The 17,287-nt window shown below is 49.9% G+C and overlaps 4 protein-coding genes across 4 annotated transcripts; 2 read left to right on the forward strand and 2 right to left on the reverse strand.

Annotated features, from left to right (window-relative positions):
• Positions 1-1,739: 1,739 nt before the first annotated feature.
• Positions 1,740-3,708, forward strand: TRIVIDRAFT_87272 (Calcium/calmodulin-dependent protein kinase; the record flags this gene model as incomplete). Its single annotated transcript, XM_014094507.1, has 6 exons — positions 1,740-1,916; positions 2,072-2,123; positions 2,191-2,398; positions 2,463-2,619; positions 2,674-3,059; positions 3,123-3,708. 6 exons carry the CDS (start codon positions 1,910-1,912, stop codon positions 3,453-3,455), a joined length of 1,143 nt encoding a protein of 380 aa, XP_013949982.1.
• A 323-nt stretch (positions 3,709-4,031) lies between these two features.
• On the reverse strand, positions 4,032-5,308 carry TRIVIDRAFT_196278 (uncharacterized protein; the record flags this gene model as incomplete). The annotated part of the gene is made up of 3 exons (XM_014094150.1): positions 4,032-4,931; positions 4,994-5,120; positions 5,202-5,308. 3 exons carry the CDS (start codon positions 5,306-5,308, stop codon positions 4,032-4,034), a joined length of 1,134 nt encoding a protein of 377 aa, XP_013949625.1.
• Positions 5,309-8,437: 3,129 nt separating this feature from the next.
• Positions 8,438-10,193, reverse strand: TRIVIDRAFT_39157 (uncharacterized protein; the record flags this gene model as incomplete). The annotated part of the gene is made up of 3 exons (XM_014094151.1): positions 8,438-8,821; positions 8,881-10,100; positions 10,142-10,193. The coding sequence occupies 3 exons, from the start codon at positions 10,191-10,193 to the stop codon at positions 8,438-8,440; spliced, it is 1,656 nt and encodes a 551-aa protein (XP_013949626.1).
• Positions 10,194-12,537: 2,344 nt separating this feature from the next.
• Positions 12,538-17,206, forward strand: TRIVIDRAFT_37876 (uncharacterized protein; the record flags this gene model as incomplete). Its single annotated transcript, XM_014094152.1, has 13 exons — positions 12,538-12,687; positions 12,762-12,867; positions 12,956-13,040; positions 13,097-13,151; positions 13,219-13,554; positions 13,622-13,792; positions 13,851-13,945; positions 14,001-14,703; positions 14,762-16,051; positions 16,118-16,410; positions 16,481-16,599; positions 16,661-17,097; positions 17,180-17,206. The coding sequence occupies 13 exons, from the start codon at positions 12,538-12,540 to the stop codon at positions 17,204-17,206; spliced, it is 3,867 nt and encodes a 1,288-aa protein (XP_013949627.1).
• Between the last annotated feature and the right edge of the window lie 81 nt (positions 17,207-17,287).

Here is a 17,287-nt window from a genome sequence, read left to right on the forward strand (position 1 = left end):
CAAGAATCCTACAAGCGAGTACGTATAAGCGGCCAAGGATGAAGAGCCAACAGCGGCTGGTATCACTGGTATCTCCACCCCGGCGGCTCTATGCAACACATGATGGGACAGACAATGATGTGGTTCGTCAAATCCACACCTGGTTACTTGAATGTTTATGAATTCCTTCTTCTTCTCTTTTTATGCAAGTAAAAATGTACTAGACGTAAAACAGAGACGTATTGATGTCGAGCACTATACTCGTACCTCCATGGATGGAGTACGCCTAATGCGTTTAAAGCACCAGACCTCATGGTACCAGGGACATGTAACACCTAAATCTCACCAAGGCGTCCTCAACTCAACAAGGTCATAATAATCATCAAGCAAATTAGCAGCTCAATTATTCACATGGATCAAACGGCAACACACGCATGTTCATACTTGCCGTTAACCGTCCAAGTCCGGAAAGAGATTCGATAAGCTCCGCCATCCGATCACGCACGCGACCCGCCCAGAGGCCGCTCGTTTTAGCGGTGCGAGTTACCACAAGCAGTGTCAAATGCCACACCAACCAACTGGCTTGTATCGACGGCCCTGTACTCCGTAATCAGCCTTGCAATAAGCCGTAGTGCGGTTGGAGCCCTTGAACGAATCGACAGCCGCTTCTTGGCATATCGGAAGGGCGACGGAGGCCGCCTACCCGCCGCCAGATTCTAGGGCTTTGCCGTGTCTCAAATCCAACTGAGAAGTGCATCTGCACCGGCGTGTTTGCTGGTTGGTTGCTTGGGCACGGGTTTGACCGAATGCCACCAGGACTGAGCCACAGCCCAGCCAGTGCGACATTGCGGTTCTTTGCTATCTGGTTCGTCTGAGGCACGCACGGTGACGTTTGCCGACAGCAAGGCGTTCCTGGTGAAAATTCAATTCGGACCAGACGAGAGGCCCGGCTCGCACAGCCACACTGCAGCCGTGCGACGAGAATGAGATTGATCCCTTGCTGCTGGCTAGAACTGCCGAGCTGTGCTTGTAAACAGGGTTCTTTTCTGGTGGTAAGAGTAATAGTCCCTGGGTAATAGTACACATCGTTTTGCGTGTGGGGGGCTCAGCCAAGAGCTCAGACAACTCAGAGTACCTTGGCGGTAGTACACAGAGAAGGACATATACACAACCGCCAGAGCATAACGTTCTTCTCGGTGCAGCTTGTTCCGTGTAGGCATTTACCAGACTGTATTACCTTTTATAACCTTGGACACTGAGAGCAATCAATTTCGAGTCTGTTAAAAGGGGCCTCATATATGGACTTGGATGAGTAACAGAGGGCTGGAAATAGAAACAGCAATTCGAGAGAGGTTTTGCATCAGGGGTGCCCCTCCTTTCCCTTCAGTTCTTACCCACTGTCGTTATGTAAGGATACCTGACCAGTACTTGTTGGCCGTTGACAGCACCCGTCCACACCCAGAGTCGCGATTCTGGCATGCCTTATCCACATGCAAATAGCCTTACTTGCTAGCAGCAGGCCATGGATCGTCCGCCCACCCTTTTCTGTCTCCTGGTCTAATACCTATGTATCTCCACTATGCAATACTAGCACGAGTACCTGTGCGAGTACATACATGTCTTAGTGCCCCTATGGCTGACAGCCGGTCTGGTGAGGGGCTAGCATGGGAACTTAGCAGGTATTTTAGACGGTCGTATTTAATCTCAGCCGTCGCATGTAGCTCCTTCAGCTCGTCTCTTGCTCTGCTGTCCTGTGGCTGTCGCTTCCTCCGCCGCTGTTTCTCGCCTCCCTTCTCCTCGGCTACCTCCTGGCCAGTTTTAAGTTGCGTCCTTGTTGTGTCTGCGCTTGTCAGTTGGAGCTGTGCTCGAATCGCAAACTTGGCTTGAATACCGCTTCTCGCGTCCCAGAGATACCCCGCCAGACCTCAAGATGAGTTGTAAGTCGCATTTCTTTACACCGCTGCCTGTGGAAAGGGACAATGGCGTCTGCGAGGCCAGCAGATGTATATTGAATTTCCACTGCGTTCTGCTTCATCTCTTGAGCAAACTCTGTTACGTACTGGTTGCTAACGAGTTCCACCTCTGAATCTAGTCGCTGGCATGCTAAACCGCCTCCATGGCCAACCCGAGAGCTATGAGAAAAAGTACGATACATACCTAAGAGATTGTCGACATAGAACCCAACGTTAACGGCTCGATGTTATAACACAGATCAAAGTACAAGTTCGGACGCACCCTTGGTGCCGGCACTTATGGTGTCGTTCGTGAGGCGGAAGGCCCTACCGGCAAGGTGGCTGTGAAAATCATCTTGAAGAAGAACGTCAAGGGCAACGAGCAGATGGTCTACGATGAGCTTTCCATGCTGCAGCGACTAAAACATCCTCACATCGTCAAATTTGTCGATTGGTTCGAGTCCAGAGTGTGTTGACCCTATATACTTCGCTGGAGAGTTACAAACCTGCTAACCGCAGCCGCGCCCATAGGACAAGTTCTACATTGTCACTCAGTTGGCCACAGGAGGAGAGCTCTTCGATCGTATCTGCGACAGGGGCAAGTTCACCGAGAAGGACGCCTCTCAAACAATCAAGCAAGTCCTCAACGCTGTTGACTACCTGCATAAGAATGATGTCGTTCACAGAGGTGCGAAATGTTCCTAAGCGTTAACAGAAGATGAAGCTAACAAGAAGCGTGTAGATCTTAAGCCAGAAAACCTCATCTATGTTACTCCTGATGATGACTCTGACCTCGTGTTGGCCGATTTCGGTATTGCCAAGACTCTGGACAGCAAGGACGAGACACTTAAGACCATGGCTGGCTCCTTTGGTTACGCGGCTCCCGAAGTGATGGCCAAGCAAGGCCACGGAAAACCAGTGGATATGTGGTCTATGGGTGTCATCACCTATACTCTGCTCTGCGGCTACTCTCCTTTCCGAAGTGAGAATCTGCAGGATCTTCTTGAAGAGTGCACCAGGGGAAGTGTCATCTTCCACGAGAGATACTGGAAGGATGTTAGCTCTGATGCAAAGGACTTCATCAACTGTCTCCTTGTCCCAGAACCTAACAAGAGATGGACTAGCGAGGTACTATGCCAATCCCCCATTCCTCCGCGCAAGACACGACAGATAGGCTAACAAAAACCACAGCAAGCTTTGGGTCATATCTGGCTCAGTGGCGAGAACGCCACCGACCACAACTTGCTGCCAGAAATCGAGGCCTTCCGAAGAAGATCCCGCCTCCGCCGTGCCATCGAAATCGTCAAGCTCCAAAACCGAATCAACAAGCTCAAGGAGCACGAAGACGACCCCGAGAACTCTGAGATGGGAGACGCTCAAGGGGGTGAGGAAAAGAAGGATGGCGCACGATTGCATGCTCTCGGTCTCTTTGCTCTTAAGGATGTTAAGCAGAAGCAGGAGACGTTGCAGATGGAGGAAGAGATGGGAAAGGAGGCGAAACGGCGTAGCTTTACCGAGAACTAAAAGTCTCGGAAGAGGAGGATTGCTTTTAGCTACTTTTTGGGCATATACTTTTGGTCTTTTCCTTATCATTTTTGGTTAACCAAATATTATTTCCTGCTTGTTTTTTTTTTCCCCGCATCAGCAATAAGTTATCGCGCCGTATCACTGATGCGTATTTTCTCGGGGGATTTGATACTTTTTATAACACAAAAATATCAGTCAATATACTTAGCAAATGCAAATTACGTTGAGGCAATAGAACTTTCTTTCTGGTAGACTTCAGGCAGAGGCTGTTTCTTCAAGCAATTCTTTGTCCTTTTTATTCTATCCTGTCCATTCCGGAATCTATGTGGTTTCCCCTTGAGTCCCGTCATAGCAAGCACACGTAGCTCACCTCCAATATCTATCGATGCCCTTCGCCTCAGCTCCAAAAGTACCAGTAGTAAACATCAAAACCGATAGCCCGAGTGAAACAAGACCGAGTCCAATCAAACAATACAAATGCAGAGTCCAATCAATAAATGACAACAGAACACCAATATTTTACTTTTTTGCTTTTATTTTTACTTTTGCTTTTTTCCCATTCTTCATTTTGCCTTAGGCAATATCGGCCAAAGCATTCTCCCGAAGGGCTTCATACCGTCGGAAGTCGAACCGTTGCCTTTTCCAGCCGTTGGCCCTCAGCCGCTCGATCCGCGTACGTAGCTCTAGAGCACGCATTTCCTCGCTAAGAAGTTGCGTAGGTTTGGGATTCTCTGCAGCGGCAATGTCACGCTCCAACCATTCCAGGTGAGAGGCGATTTGCCGCTGCAGGCCAGAGAGCACAGTGCAGTAGTGGTGAACGGAGCGGGCGTGGAGGAAGCTGTCTGCAGCGGTGGGGATATCAAAGTAGTTATCATCGTCGTCTGGGACGGTGCTAAACTCAGAGTTTGTAGGGGAAGGGAGCGGAAACTGTGGCCTTCCGGAGCCGAGCCGGAGGGGCTGCGGGAAGAGAGCCGGAGGTTCGGGAGTGGGCTGACGGACGCCCCAATCGTCGTCGAAACCAAGGGTAGGAGAGTCCGGACGGACCATGGGTTCATAGCTGGATTCGTATGAATCCTCATATGATGCCTCATGCGATGGCTCGTAAGAGGGTACATCGCAGAAGGCTACACGCTTCTTTGGCTTGGGCCGGCTGTTGGGGTTCTTCAAGCAGCTATCCAGGGAGCTGATTGATAGTGAGGGAGAGGAGATTCGCGTTGAGACTGTGGAAACTGATGCGTCTGAGCCAAAAGGAGTGTGTAGGCTAGGCATGGGAGAGAGAGAACGGGATGAGGGACGTCGCTTGGCAGCGTCGTCCTCTTTGATGAGATCAGCAGCAACGCGATAATGGTCGCGGGCTTGGAGGAGGAGCTTCGTCCTGTAAGGGGAGTTGTGTTGCAAGGAGCGAACTTGCATCTCGAGAGCAGAGGCGGCATAGAAGCGAATGTAGATGAGACGTGCTGTCTCTGGCTTGTGCTGTGATAGAGAGTGTTAGTGAAAACTGTAACAAAGCTTTTTGATTCGGTGGAGTCTCTTACCGAGTCTTTCATGTTGTCAAGAATCTCGTTACATCGCATAGAACATTGTCGATATTTTCGATTGACAAAGTCTCTTTTAACCTCAGCCAGAGCCTTCTTCCATTGCGCATGCGTTGTGGGGACAGGTCTAGGTAGTATGAGAGGCTCGGGAGTGACGCATTGTCGTGGTATTTGCCTATACTCCATCTCATGTGTTCTTGGTCTGTACGGTGTTGGTTCCCATGATGTGTGGTTGGGCTTGTCGTCTGGGAAAGAGAATGTGATTTTTGAGGCTGGAATGAGCGTGCTCATGCGAAGGGGGATGAGGCCCGGCATTGTGAAGAAGATTTCGATTGCTGATGAAGATGATTCCGGCGTTGAAAACGAAGGTTTGCCGCGTTGGTGTATCAAAAGATCGGAAGTAGTACGTGAAAGTACAATGTCGTAGTAGTGTATTCAAGACAGGAGAAGTGATGAGTGGCCAGAGCGTGTATATTCGTATGCAAATAAGATATGTAACGAATAGTTTGAAGAGAGGAGAAAGAGTGTAATAGTGTTTTAAGGAGAGTAGTATTATTCACGTAAAAGGAAACTACTCGAATGGATGCGAGCCGCAGTGTGAGAGAATTAAGTATACTCGTAATGCTAATGAGAGGCAGGAAAGGGAAGAAATGAGTGGTAGAATGCAAGACAGTAAGGATAGAAAGTTGGTAGAAGCACGATTTCAAAAACCGGCCCGCCAAGGGAGGGAGAGACTGCAGGTAGGGCTTTTAAGAAGGATTGGTTTGCACAACGAGTGTGGAAATGGCGATAACTATCGAGTACGTGAAGGAGGGGAAAGAAAAAGAAAAAAGAGAGAGGGAAAAAAAGCTCGGGCGTGTCTGAGACTGGCAGATGCAACACAGACACTTGCCGGCATCCCGGGGGTCTCAGAGGGGTTCAGAGTCCCGCCACCACGGGAAAGACTTTTTTCTTTCTTTTTCCTGCTTTTCCTCCGTTGTCTCTTGGCTTCTCTTTCTCCCAATTGGTTCAGCATCTATTGCCCCCCGCAACAAATCGTGTTATGCCTCTTCTTGCGGTGCTGTTGTGCGGCGTGCCTGTTGTGAACGATGATGCCTTGATCTCTCTGCTCCCACAACACCACGACAATAGAGACCCGGGAGCCTGGTGAAAACCCCATGCGGGCTCCAGGTCGTACTGCTAAAGTTGGCCACCCGGCCTGTCCCCTGGCCAAATCCCCCCTATGCCCCCTGCACGACAAAATCTGATCCCGGACAGCTGCGGTAGCCGTACCGGTTGGCCGTTCTGGCAGGCTACTGGACGCCACGCTAACGGCCCTTCCCCCTGATCCCGCTTCCCCGGGCCCTTGCCTGTGAGAAATTGTGGTTCTCGCGGGAATGAGCTGCTGCGGTGAAATTATGGACGACCGGGGATCTGCTGGAGTCCGTGACCTGTCGTATATTGCCTGTAAATGGATACCAAGTACTAGGTATGAAGTAGGTAATAACCGCACTGGTGATTGCAATTACTCCCTTGTAGGCAGCACCCGAGAAGGACTCAGTTCCTCAGACATAACCGTCCCGTGACAAATGTAGCATGTACCTATTACCTGGTATGCCAGGAAACTGGCACTCACTTTGCAGGTGCAGGTACGAGGGATCCATGCACCAAACCAAGGCAGGTACGGCCGTTACGCTTATCCCCAACGGAGCTGCAGGTGATGAGACAAAGCCCCCATTGAAAGAAGCAGGCAAGGGCTACCGTGTGTCTCTCTCTTTTGGAATGCGCGGGTATGCACGAAATGGTTTTCCGGTGTGAAACCTTTTTTTTTTTTTTTCGTTCAGTTTCCACCTTGCGCAAAACGCGTTCTTGCTTCATCAAACGTATAATCCAACCTCTCAACGCAAAGGCCCAAGAACCAACATACACTCCAACTCCCACCGTTTCGATCGACATCCAACTACTCATGTGCGGACCGAAGTACGGAGTCTTATTGCTCACCCAGAAAAAGGAAAAAATGGAAGAAAAAAGAAATGAAAGAACAACCGGAAGCCGGAACCGTTAACCGCGCCCAACAGTCATCGGCCACGACTATCCCTGCAGCACAAAAGCCGCAGACTAAGACAAGATGACCGACAAATACTACACTTTGCTTTTTCGTCTCTTTTTACCGGCATATGCAGCTTGTATGGCTTCCGAGGGTCATGACCCGACCCCATCAGTCGGCCGCTCGCCCAGTCACAGCTTCGTTTCGTCCGCCTCTCTCATACGATGCTGGCGCGTTGCGGCGGCTGCAGTCCGTGCTTGTTACTTCGCGCGTTTGGTGAGTGCGGCGTTGTGCCTCGTATTCAGCTCATCTCAGGTTCGAACACCCGACGAAGGGGGCTCCAAACGAGTGCTTGGTACTTTTGTATACTTCCTGTGCTCCATATCATCGTATACAAGCAGTACCGCCTATCGTAATTCTCGGCTTCTGCGTAACGCAACGTTCCACCAACAATGTGTTCATATTAATTACCGGGACGGTAGATGAGGTATCACATGTACGTGCAAATTCGGCTCTCTATCTAGATCAATGCTGGGACTGTTAGTATTGGCAACTCATCTTGATGAATCAAATCTGCGGAGAACCCCAAGATTTTTGCTCCGTATAAGATTAAAAATCGAGAAAAACGTGGCGTCCAAGCGGAATCGGCCCAGGTCTTCCATGGGACAGGCATTAGGATTATATCCGTTTGGAAGTTTGTTTAATTAAATCCGTTTATCTCCCGTTGCCTAGGTATCCCGTGATGCGAGAAAGGCAAGCCCCTGAAACTACTGCACAATCCATCACACTGGTAGTCCTGGGTAGTCCTGGTTGTCTTGATAGCTTTTTGGTCCCGGTATTAGTTCTTTGGATGGAATATTATGCACAAGTTGCTGAGCCAATACTCTATCACCTCGGATGCTGCCAGATACTCTACGTGGAATGAGCCATGGCAGCACTACCGCTCCTATATTGCCACTGCTTTTCCTATCAGCCAACTGCAGATCGAGAATCTACCATGTTGGATTTACCCCATTCAATCTCCATCACGAGTCAAGCTCGCACAGACAGTTGTAAGCCTAACTGCAAACTAGACCGTGGAGATTAAGCAAATTAAATAGCTATCATAGTGCCTGGTCGTCGTTGTCATGCTTTATATTCGTCATATCACCGTCTATCTTTTGCTTAAAGCGTTATCATGAATGTAACCTCCACTCGGTGAGCCAACATTGCGTTGTGACAGGTGTTATGACAAGTATAACACCAAAATGAAAAATGTCAACTTGGCTGGGTCCGATCCTGCGGCCGACTTATTGTATGACCTCCATCACAGCCAGGCCCCCGCCGCGGCCATTCTTTTCACTATAACGCCGTACGGGTATGTTACTCAAACTGCAGCATTGCATGCCATTTCATTCATTCGTTTTCGTCAAAATCTTCTATGAAGCCGGGGCTTCGGTGGTAGCATCCGTTGCTGGGACTTCCTCTACCTTGGGAGCTTCCTCTACCTTGGGAGCCTCCACCGGCTTGGGCGTCTCACCCTTGACGCCGCCCACCACCTTGAGGCCTTCAGCTTGTATCGTAATGCTCTCCAGCTCTCGCTTGCGTTGTATCCGGTATTTCAGATCATCCGCCATTCGCGATGTGTCTATCAGCACTCCATCCTTCTCGGGGTGTCCATCCTTGAGGCCCATCTCCTTGATCTTGACCTTGCCTTGAGCCAGCTCGTCTTCACCGATGAAGATGGCAAAAGGCACGCCGTTGGCTTCGGCAGCCTTGAATTGAGCCTGCATCTTGGGCTTCGCCTTATATAGGAATTCCGCCTGTAGATGTCCCATTAGTCTAATCAAGTCTGAGGGTATCGAATGAGAAAGTCTCTTACCTTGATGCCAGCCTGCCACAACTTTGCGCAGATCTCCAAGCGCTCCTTGACCAGTCCCTTTCCACCCAATGCCATGACATAGACGTCGACTTCGTTGCCGCGCACCTGGTCGGCTGACTTGTCTGCTGCCATCCGAGCCTTGGTGATGGAGAAGATACGGTCGACGCCGAATGAGATACCGACACATGGAATCTGAGTCTTTCCAGAGAACATTCCGACCAGGTTATCGTATCGGCCACCAGCGGCCACACTTCCAACGCCGATGGTGGGGTCATCGGACCGGTCATCGTCATCTCCTTTGCCCTTGGACTTCTTCTTGGAGGACTTTGCGGCATCCTCTGAACCAGGGGTTGCCTCAGGAGCAGAACCTTCAGTGACAACCTCGTAGATGAGGCCGGTATAGTAATCCAGGCCGCGAGCCAGGCCAAGGTCAAATGAAACCTTGTCCAGCGCGCCAAAGGCCTCGAGATACTCAAAAAGGAGAGTAACATCCGCAACACCTTGCTTCATAGACTCGTTTGCCGAAAGCTTCTCGTCGTTGCGCAGCTTCTCAAGCAGCTCGTGACGTCCCCTCAGGACAACCCATTCTCCAATGCGGTCTGCGACATCCTCTGCCAGGCCCTTCTCCTCGGTCATCTCTTTTCGGACGTCCGCCCAAGGCAGTTTGTCAAGCTTGTCAACTGCCGAAGAAATGGTTCTGATCTTGTCCTCCGGGACACCGCAGACCTGGAAGATACCATCGAGAATTTTACGGTGGTTGAGCTTGATGGTGTATGCGCCGTTCCATCCCAGACCCTCAAAGACTTCAGTGATGATGCGAATGACCTCTGCGTCGGGCAACATGGAATCGTAGGTACCAGCAATGTCGAAATCGCACTGGTAAAACTCTCGCATCCTACCCTTGGTCATGGCAGGCTGGTCTCGGCGGTAGACCTTTGCGATGTGGTAGCGCTTAATGTTCTGAATGTCCTTGTTCATCGCCAGGAAACGGGCGAATGGGACCGTCAGGTCATATCTCAGCGAGCAAATCTCACCACCTTGGTCGGCAAGGTCGTAGATAAGCTTGCTATCCTCGCCATATTTGCCAGACAGAATCTCCTTCAGCTCGAAAACGGGTGTGTCGATGGTAACTCCGCCGTGGCGCTTGAAGACTTCGGTGATGGTGCTAAAGATCTTGTCTCGGATGACCATGTCCTTGCCATTCCCGTGGGGTGAGTAAGCTTGGAGTTTTCTTCTGCCGCGGTGAAGAGTCACAACTTACAATCTTTGGTGCCCTTGGCCGTTTTCAGCTCGAACTTTGTCTTGGGAGCCATCTCGACAGCTGGTGCCTGTGAATGATAGAGAGAGACAGTAAAGGAGAGAGGGGTCGCAGATCTTGGTCTTTTCAATTGCGACAATGGCCGGTATGGTCGAAGAGACCTAAATGCAGCCAAAACAATCTTCATCCGAGGGGTAGAGGGGAAAATTTAGGCCTGGAGTTGTGGCAGGAGTCATCAGCGCTGTTTAGATGGTGGCTCGACAGGCGGGGCAGAACTGCGGAATTTTGTTATCGATAAGGAATACAGGAAACTCGGGATTCTGGAATTGAGGACGCGGGCGCTGGGATTGTGTGATGCTGCCAACAACACAAAGCACAATGCAGTTGCTCTTTCATTGAGATTCTCATGATACTGTGTAAGTGCTTTATTAGCCGTGTATTAGAAAATATCATTAGTTCGGAACGCAAAGAGCCAGAAATCTAAAGGAATAGACTGCTCCGCCTTTTTGCATGCACAGAATAGGTACGTGTACGGAGTATGTAAGTCATATTAGCAGCTCGGCGGAACTAGGCCCTTTCGAGAGCACTTTAAAGATGTGAACCTCTTCAGGGTAGGAAGAACGAGCAGAAGCATCGAGGGAAATATGCTTAATGCTCCGTCATTCCTCTTCATCTTTTTCTCCTATAATTAACAGCTGGTATCTGATGCATCGGGTAAACTCTCCGGGCTTTGCAACTCTGAAAGCGGCCCCGAAGCCCCTCGCTTAATTCAGGGACCAGAGTTATTTCGAAAGCAGGAGGATGAAGGGGACCACTACTATGCTGCGTGACTCATAGCGCAAGTGTCATCCTTTTTACAGAATATTACATGAATGCAGAGCTGCATGTCTCGATTCCCTCAGCCTGTTGTTACTTAGTAAGTCGGGTACCGTTACCTGGATTGTAAGCGAAGCGAGCCGTCATGTGGCGGCTTAAAGACGGCTTTTCGGGGTCAAGGAGCAGCCCGACTGAAGGGCCAGAATCAACGATGTCATTTTCCCCGACAGGATGGTGTGCCTGCCTGAGTCTCGGTATCCCTTGTGCAGTACAACGTGGCCAGTTAGGTACGTGCAATTTCCATTACCGCCTACTTGAAAGGGCAAGTGAAAGTCTTGCTTGACGCTTTGACGCTGTAACCGAGCGTTTGCAGATCGATCAAGACGACGCCACTTGAGGTCTCAATGGAATGAAGTCTACTTGTCTACCAAACACTGTGCAGAGACCCAAGGGATACAAATGACGCATATGAACACAAACTTACCGACTTTTGCACTCTGTGAAACACCAAGTAATATTCATCAGTACTGCTGCTGGGCGTGATTCCACGTCATCAACGCAGAGAAATTTCAGGTGATGCCTGCAGGAAAAGCTGCTGCCTTCATGGCGCGACTTGGCTAGCCAAGCTGCCAACATTCCTGTGGTGTTGCGATGCCGTGTATATGCGCCACAGTGGTACGCGTACTATGGGCGGTCGATTATTGGTGAGAGTTTCATATAAAGATTGAGATTTATAGATACGAGTATACAGATGTTGTGGTTCAAGATTCTTCTTTAAACATGGGTAATCGAGGCCGGCTGAGAACGAGCTAGGCTGACAATATTGGGAAATTAAGGATGGCATCTCATGTTAGCAAATCTGGAGCCTAGCCGTACAGTAGCGTTGCTGAGCTGCGCCGCCTGCTAAAAAATCAAAGCAAAGGTACCCCATATCCTAACATTACAGTACATATGTACCTTTGTTCATATTGAAGATTGCTAGATAGAGTGCTTATCTGGGGGACAACACACATAGTACAGGTACCCAGCTGTACGAGAACGTGCATGTACGCATCACACCCACCACCGGCGGTTAAACCGAGCATCACATCAACAGACATGCGTTGAACCAGATCCCCAAAATCAGCCGATCGCCTTCTGCTAGGCATCTACCTCCCTAGACAGGGATGACAGCGAGTACACGTAACAAAACGAACCTAAAATACACACCACATGGGCTGCCTCATTTTAGCTTTGGAGAAGCTGCTTGCGGCAAACACAGTATCCACTGCGATTCGTCCGTATTGATCGCTTCTTTCTTGAATCCGTCAAGCCCGCCCATCCATCTCGAATTAATCTTCCGGGGCCCAGAAAAGCTCCAAGGGTCCGAAGCGCGGTGAAGTTCCGCTAGTCGTATTCATCGGTCTGAGGCAGTAGTCAGCTCAGGGCCTGTGCATGTACATGCGCTGTTACTTGTACTTGGCATCATCACCTGTGTCTCTGATCTGTGTCTCTGATCCTGCCAGCTTCAAAATCCATGTAATACCCTCCGTCTGCCGCGTCTCTTTCATCCGTTTCGGCTCCAAAGCCCTCGCCGCTTCGTGATGGAAAAGGCCGACATTGAGAAGGCAAGCAGTCCTGTAGCTGTAGAGGCCGAGAAGCACGTCTCTATCGATGATGCCGCCACCGCCGAACCAGCGCAGGGGAAAGCAAAGACTCGCCCGCAGCGAATAGCCTCCTTTAAGGACTATGTGGTATGTTTTAAGAAATGCGCAACACGACGGCGCCCTTTGAGCTGCTAATTAATACTTATTTTTCATCTCCGCAGCGAGTTTTCCAATACGCAACAAAATGGGACTTTGTCGCCTATGTTGCCGGCGTCTTTGCCTCCATTGGCGCTGGCGTCACGCTGCCTCTGATGAACGTAGTCTTTGGTATGATTTCCTTGATGCTTCATGTTAACATGTTTTGTAGCATTCCATATAGGCTGTCATTGGCACGAGGCTCACAGTTTTGCTACAGGTAATTTCGTCGGAAGTATAAGCGACTTTACCAGTGCTTCCGGCCAAAACCAGGATGCCTTCCGTAAAAGGGCAGATAAACTCTCGTCAGTACCTGATTTTGATGCTTAATATTTACTTTTCTAAACAAGATTATTACTAGCCTATACATGTTTGCCCTGTTCCTTGGTCGACTAGGGCTCAACTACATCAACAAGGTGCGACTTGCAATCTATGATTTACGACCATCTCGCGAGATTACTAAATGGTGTTGCATCTCAATAGTTTGCTTTTCGAATGATTGGAATACGGATATCCTCAGCCATCCGAGTACATTACTTGACGGCACTATTAGGCCAAACCATACATGTTCTCGATTCGATGCCCCCTGGCTATGCTACCACAACAATCACATCCACCAGCAATGTGCTCCAACTTGGCATTTCGGAGAAGCTCGGCGTCTTTTTTGAGTACAACGCAACCATTGTTGCTGCCATCATCATTGCATTTACTCGCAACTGGGCTCTCACGCTCGTTACATCCTCGGCGATTCTCTTCATTGCCCTCTCCGTGTCAGTACTATTGCCTAGCATCGTCAAAGGTCATGGGCGCGTAACCATCGTAAGTGATACTCCAATCCATTGATATAATACTATGCTGTCGAGAGTATATTAACCCCCTTAATTAGGCTGAAGGAAAGTCATCTGCCGTCGCAAGCGAAACGTTTGCTAGCATTCGCATGATTGCAGCGTGCGGCGCCGAGAGTCGAATGGTAAAGAAATACGGAATATCTGTTGAGGAAGCCAAAATGCACGCTCAGCGCACATCTCCATTCATGGCCTTGCAGTTTGGACTCATTGTAAGACTTTCCAGCCTTCCAAGGTCAAAAACGAAGAGCTTCGGTAACAATTTTACAGTTCTTCAGTGTCTTCTCCGCTTTTGCGCTTGCTTTCTGGTATGGAACCAGGTCCGTGGCCGAGGGCCACATTGATAATGTTGGGACGATTGTTATGTGAGTTCATTTCCCTCTGTCATACGTATGATTGCACGACGCTAAATAGAGAAAGCGTTTTGATGTCTGTCATGATGGTCGTCTTCTCCCTGGAACGAACCACCACCCCCCTTCTGGCTGTCAGTAAAGCTACGGTTGCCGCTGCCCAGTTCTTCACCGTCATAGACGCCCCCCAACCGGATAAAGGCCATCTCATGGACCCCGCAGTTTCTGCCACGGAAGACATTGTGTTTGACAAAGTCACATTCGCTTATCCAAGCCGTCCCCATGTCAAAATCCTAGACGAGTTGGATCTCCGCATCGAGTCGGGCAAAATCAATGCCATTGTTGGCCCATCAGGCTCTGGAAAGAGTACTGTTGTAGGACTGATCGAAAGGTGGTATACGCTTAAGGAACAATACGTCATTGAAGAAGCCGTGGAACAGAAAAAGAAGAAGAAGAAGAAGAAGCCGAGCGAGGAGGAAGAGGAGGAGATCAGTGCGCAAGAACCAGAAGAAACAGGCCCGCCCGTGAAACTCGGTGGCACGCTCACAACATGTGGTCATGCTTTAGACGACATCAACTTGAAGTGGTGGAGATCACAGATCGGATTAGTTCAGCAGGAGCCCTTTCTCTTTAACGATACAATCTTCAAAAACGTGTCAAACGGCCTAATCGGGACGCAGTGGGAGAATGAGTCGGAAGAGAAGAAAAGAGAATTGGTCAAGGAAGCATGTGTCGAAGCATTTGCTGATGAATTCATCGACAAGCTTCCACAGGTCGGTCGAACATCTTCCTCTAGGTTCAAATTCTTTCTAACTTTGTGATATTTTATAGGGCTATGACACTGCGGTTGGCGATAGTGGCGCGAAGCTGTCCGGCGGTCAGCGTCAACGCATTGCCATTGCGCGGTCTATCGTTCGAAAGCCAAAGATCCTTATCCTCGACGAAGCTACAAGCGCGATCGATGTTCGTGGAGAGCGTATAGTCCAGGCTGCCCTCGACCGTGTGGCTAAAAATCGAACAACAATCACGATAGCTCATCGCCTGTCCACGATCAAGAAAGCTGACCGAATCATCGTTATAAAGAAAGGAAAAGTCGTGGAAGAGGGCACGCACGAGAGCCTCATTGCCTTGGATGGCGGTGTCTATTCCGGCCTCGTCCAAGCTCAAGCACTCTCGTTGGGAGGATCACCCCAGTCCGACGACAGCGATGAAAAGGAAGACCTCTCTGAAGATATAGTCCGCGAAAAGAGCCATGCCATTTCTGAAGCCGAAGCTCAGACTAGCAGCAGCACCGAGAAGCAGCGGAACATCTTCAACAGCTTCGGCCGCCTGTTTTACGAGACCAAAAGCCACTGGTACTTGATGTTTCTGACGGTGTTTTTCGCCGCCTGCGCTGGAGCAGCGGTTCCACTGCAGGCCTGGCTGTTTGCAAAACTCGTCGTGGTGTTTCAATTTACCGGACAGGAACTACTGCACGAGAGCCGGTTTTGGTCTCTGATGTGGACGATCTTGGCGATCGGTGTTGGCTGCGCTTACTTTGGAGCAATCTTCGCTTCCACCAGGATGGCGTCAATTATTCGAGCCAAGTATCAGCAGCAGTATTTTGAAGCCATCCTTTACCAAAAGACGTCGTTTTTCGATGATGAGGATCATTCCCACGGCACCATGACGGCTCGTGCTGCGGGAGATCCCCAGAGACTCGAGGAGCTGATGGGAGCTAACATGGCCAGCGTCTACATTGCCATTTTCAATCTCACCGGATCCATCGCTATTGCCTTTTCCTTCGGATGGAAGCTGGCCCTAGTTGGTGCTGCCGTGGTTATGCCTATTCTTCTAGCCTCGTCATATTGGCGCTTCAAGTATGAAATCCAGTTTGAAAAGATGAACAACGACGTCTTTGCGGAAAGCTCCAAGTTCGCCTCCGAGTCTATTGGCGCCTTTAGAACAGTCACATCCTTGACCTTGGAAGCCCCCATCTCCCAGCGTTTCGAAACACTGTGCAATGGCCATGTTAAATCAGCATTCAAAAAGGCTCGTTGGGTCAGTTTCCTCTTTGGATTTGCCGATAGCTGCACATTGGCTTGTCAGTCTCTCATCTTCTACTACGGAAGCCGTCTTTTGGTTAGTGGCGAGTACAAGATTGAGAATTACCTCGTGTGCTTCATGGCCATTATGAACGCCTCCGAGTCGGCGGGCCAGAGTTTCGGCTTTGGACCAAACGCAGCGCAGGTCACGGCGGCGTCGAACAGGATCCTGAACACGAGAGAGACCATGATCCAAGGCAAGACTTCTGGAGCAAAGAGTCTGCCCGAATCGGAGGGAGGAATGAAAATTGAGTTGGAGGATTTGCATTTCAAGTACCCGACGCGAGACATCCCAGTCTTCCGCGGACTGAACTTGACCATTGAAAAGGGTCAGTTTGCGGCTCTTGTGGGAGCATCCGGATGTGGCAAGACGAGCATCATTTCCCTCCTAGAACGGTCAGTCGAGTGAAAGCCCTTGAACAATAATGTCTCTTTATTGGAACTAATGTTTTGGTGTATTATATAGGTTCTATGATCTCGACAAAGGCCGCATCTTGTGCAACGGCCAGGACATCAACGAGGTCAACATCTTCGACTACCGCAAACATCTCTCACTTGTAGCTCAAGAACCAACTCTCTTCCAAGGTCAGTTCTATCCATTCATCTCATAAAAAAAGAACCTCAAGCCAACTCTATCCCATCACAGGCACTCTCAGAGACAACATCATCCTCGGCGTCGACGAAGCCACCGTCACCGACGAACAAATCCACCAAGCCTGCCGCGACGCCTCCATCCACGAATTCATCGTCTCCCTCCCAGAAGGCTACAACACAAACATCGGCTCCCGCGGCGTCTCCCTCTCCGGAGGCCAGAAGCAGCGCGTCGCGATTGCCCGCGCGCTCATTCGAAACCCGGAAATCCTGCTCCTCGACGAGGCCACCAGCTCGCTCGATTCCGAGAGCGAGAAGCTCGTCCAGGCGGCGTTTGAGCGCGCCGGAAAGGGCCGCACAATGGTTGTCGTTGCGCATCGGCTGGCCACGGTGCAGAATGCCGATGTCATTTTTGTCCTGGGAGAGGGCAAGCTGCTTGAGCAGGGAAGCCATCTGGAGCTGTTAAAGAAGAAGGGCGTTTATTGGCAAATGGTTAGTTCCTATCCTTTTTTATCTTCTCACCTGCTGTCTCTCCTCATCGGTGGGCAATTTGCTAACGGTCGTGATGAAATAGTGTCAAAGCCAGGCCTTGGACAGGTAACTTGTGTAAGAGTATAGCGGCGATTGAGAGAGCATACACTATATACAACATATAATGGACATCTGAGTTTAAACGAACTAT

The sequence above is a fragment of the Trichoderma virens genome, assembly GCF_000170995.1.
Source record: "Trichoderma virens Gv29-8 chromosome Unknown TRIVIscaffold_92, whole genome shotgun sequence".
NCBI classification, from domain to species: Eukaryota; Fungi; Ascomycota; class Sordariomycetes; order Hypocreales; family Hypocreaceae; genus Trichoderma; species Trichoderma virens.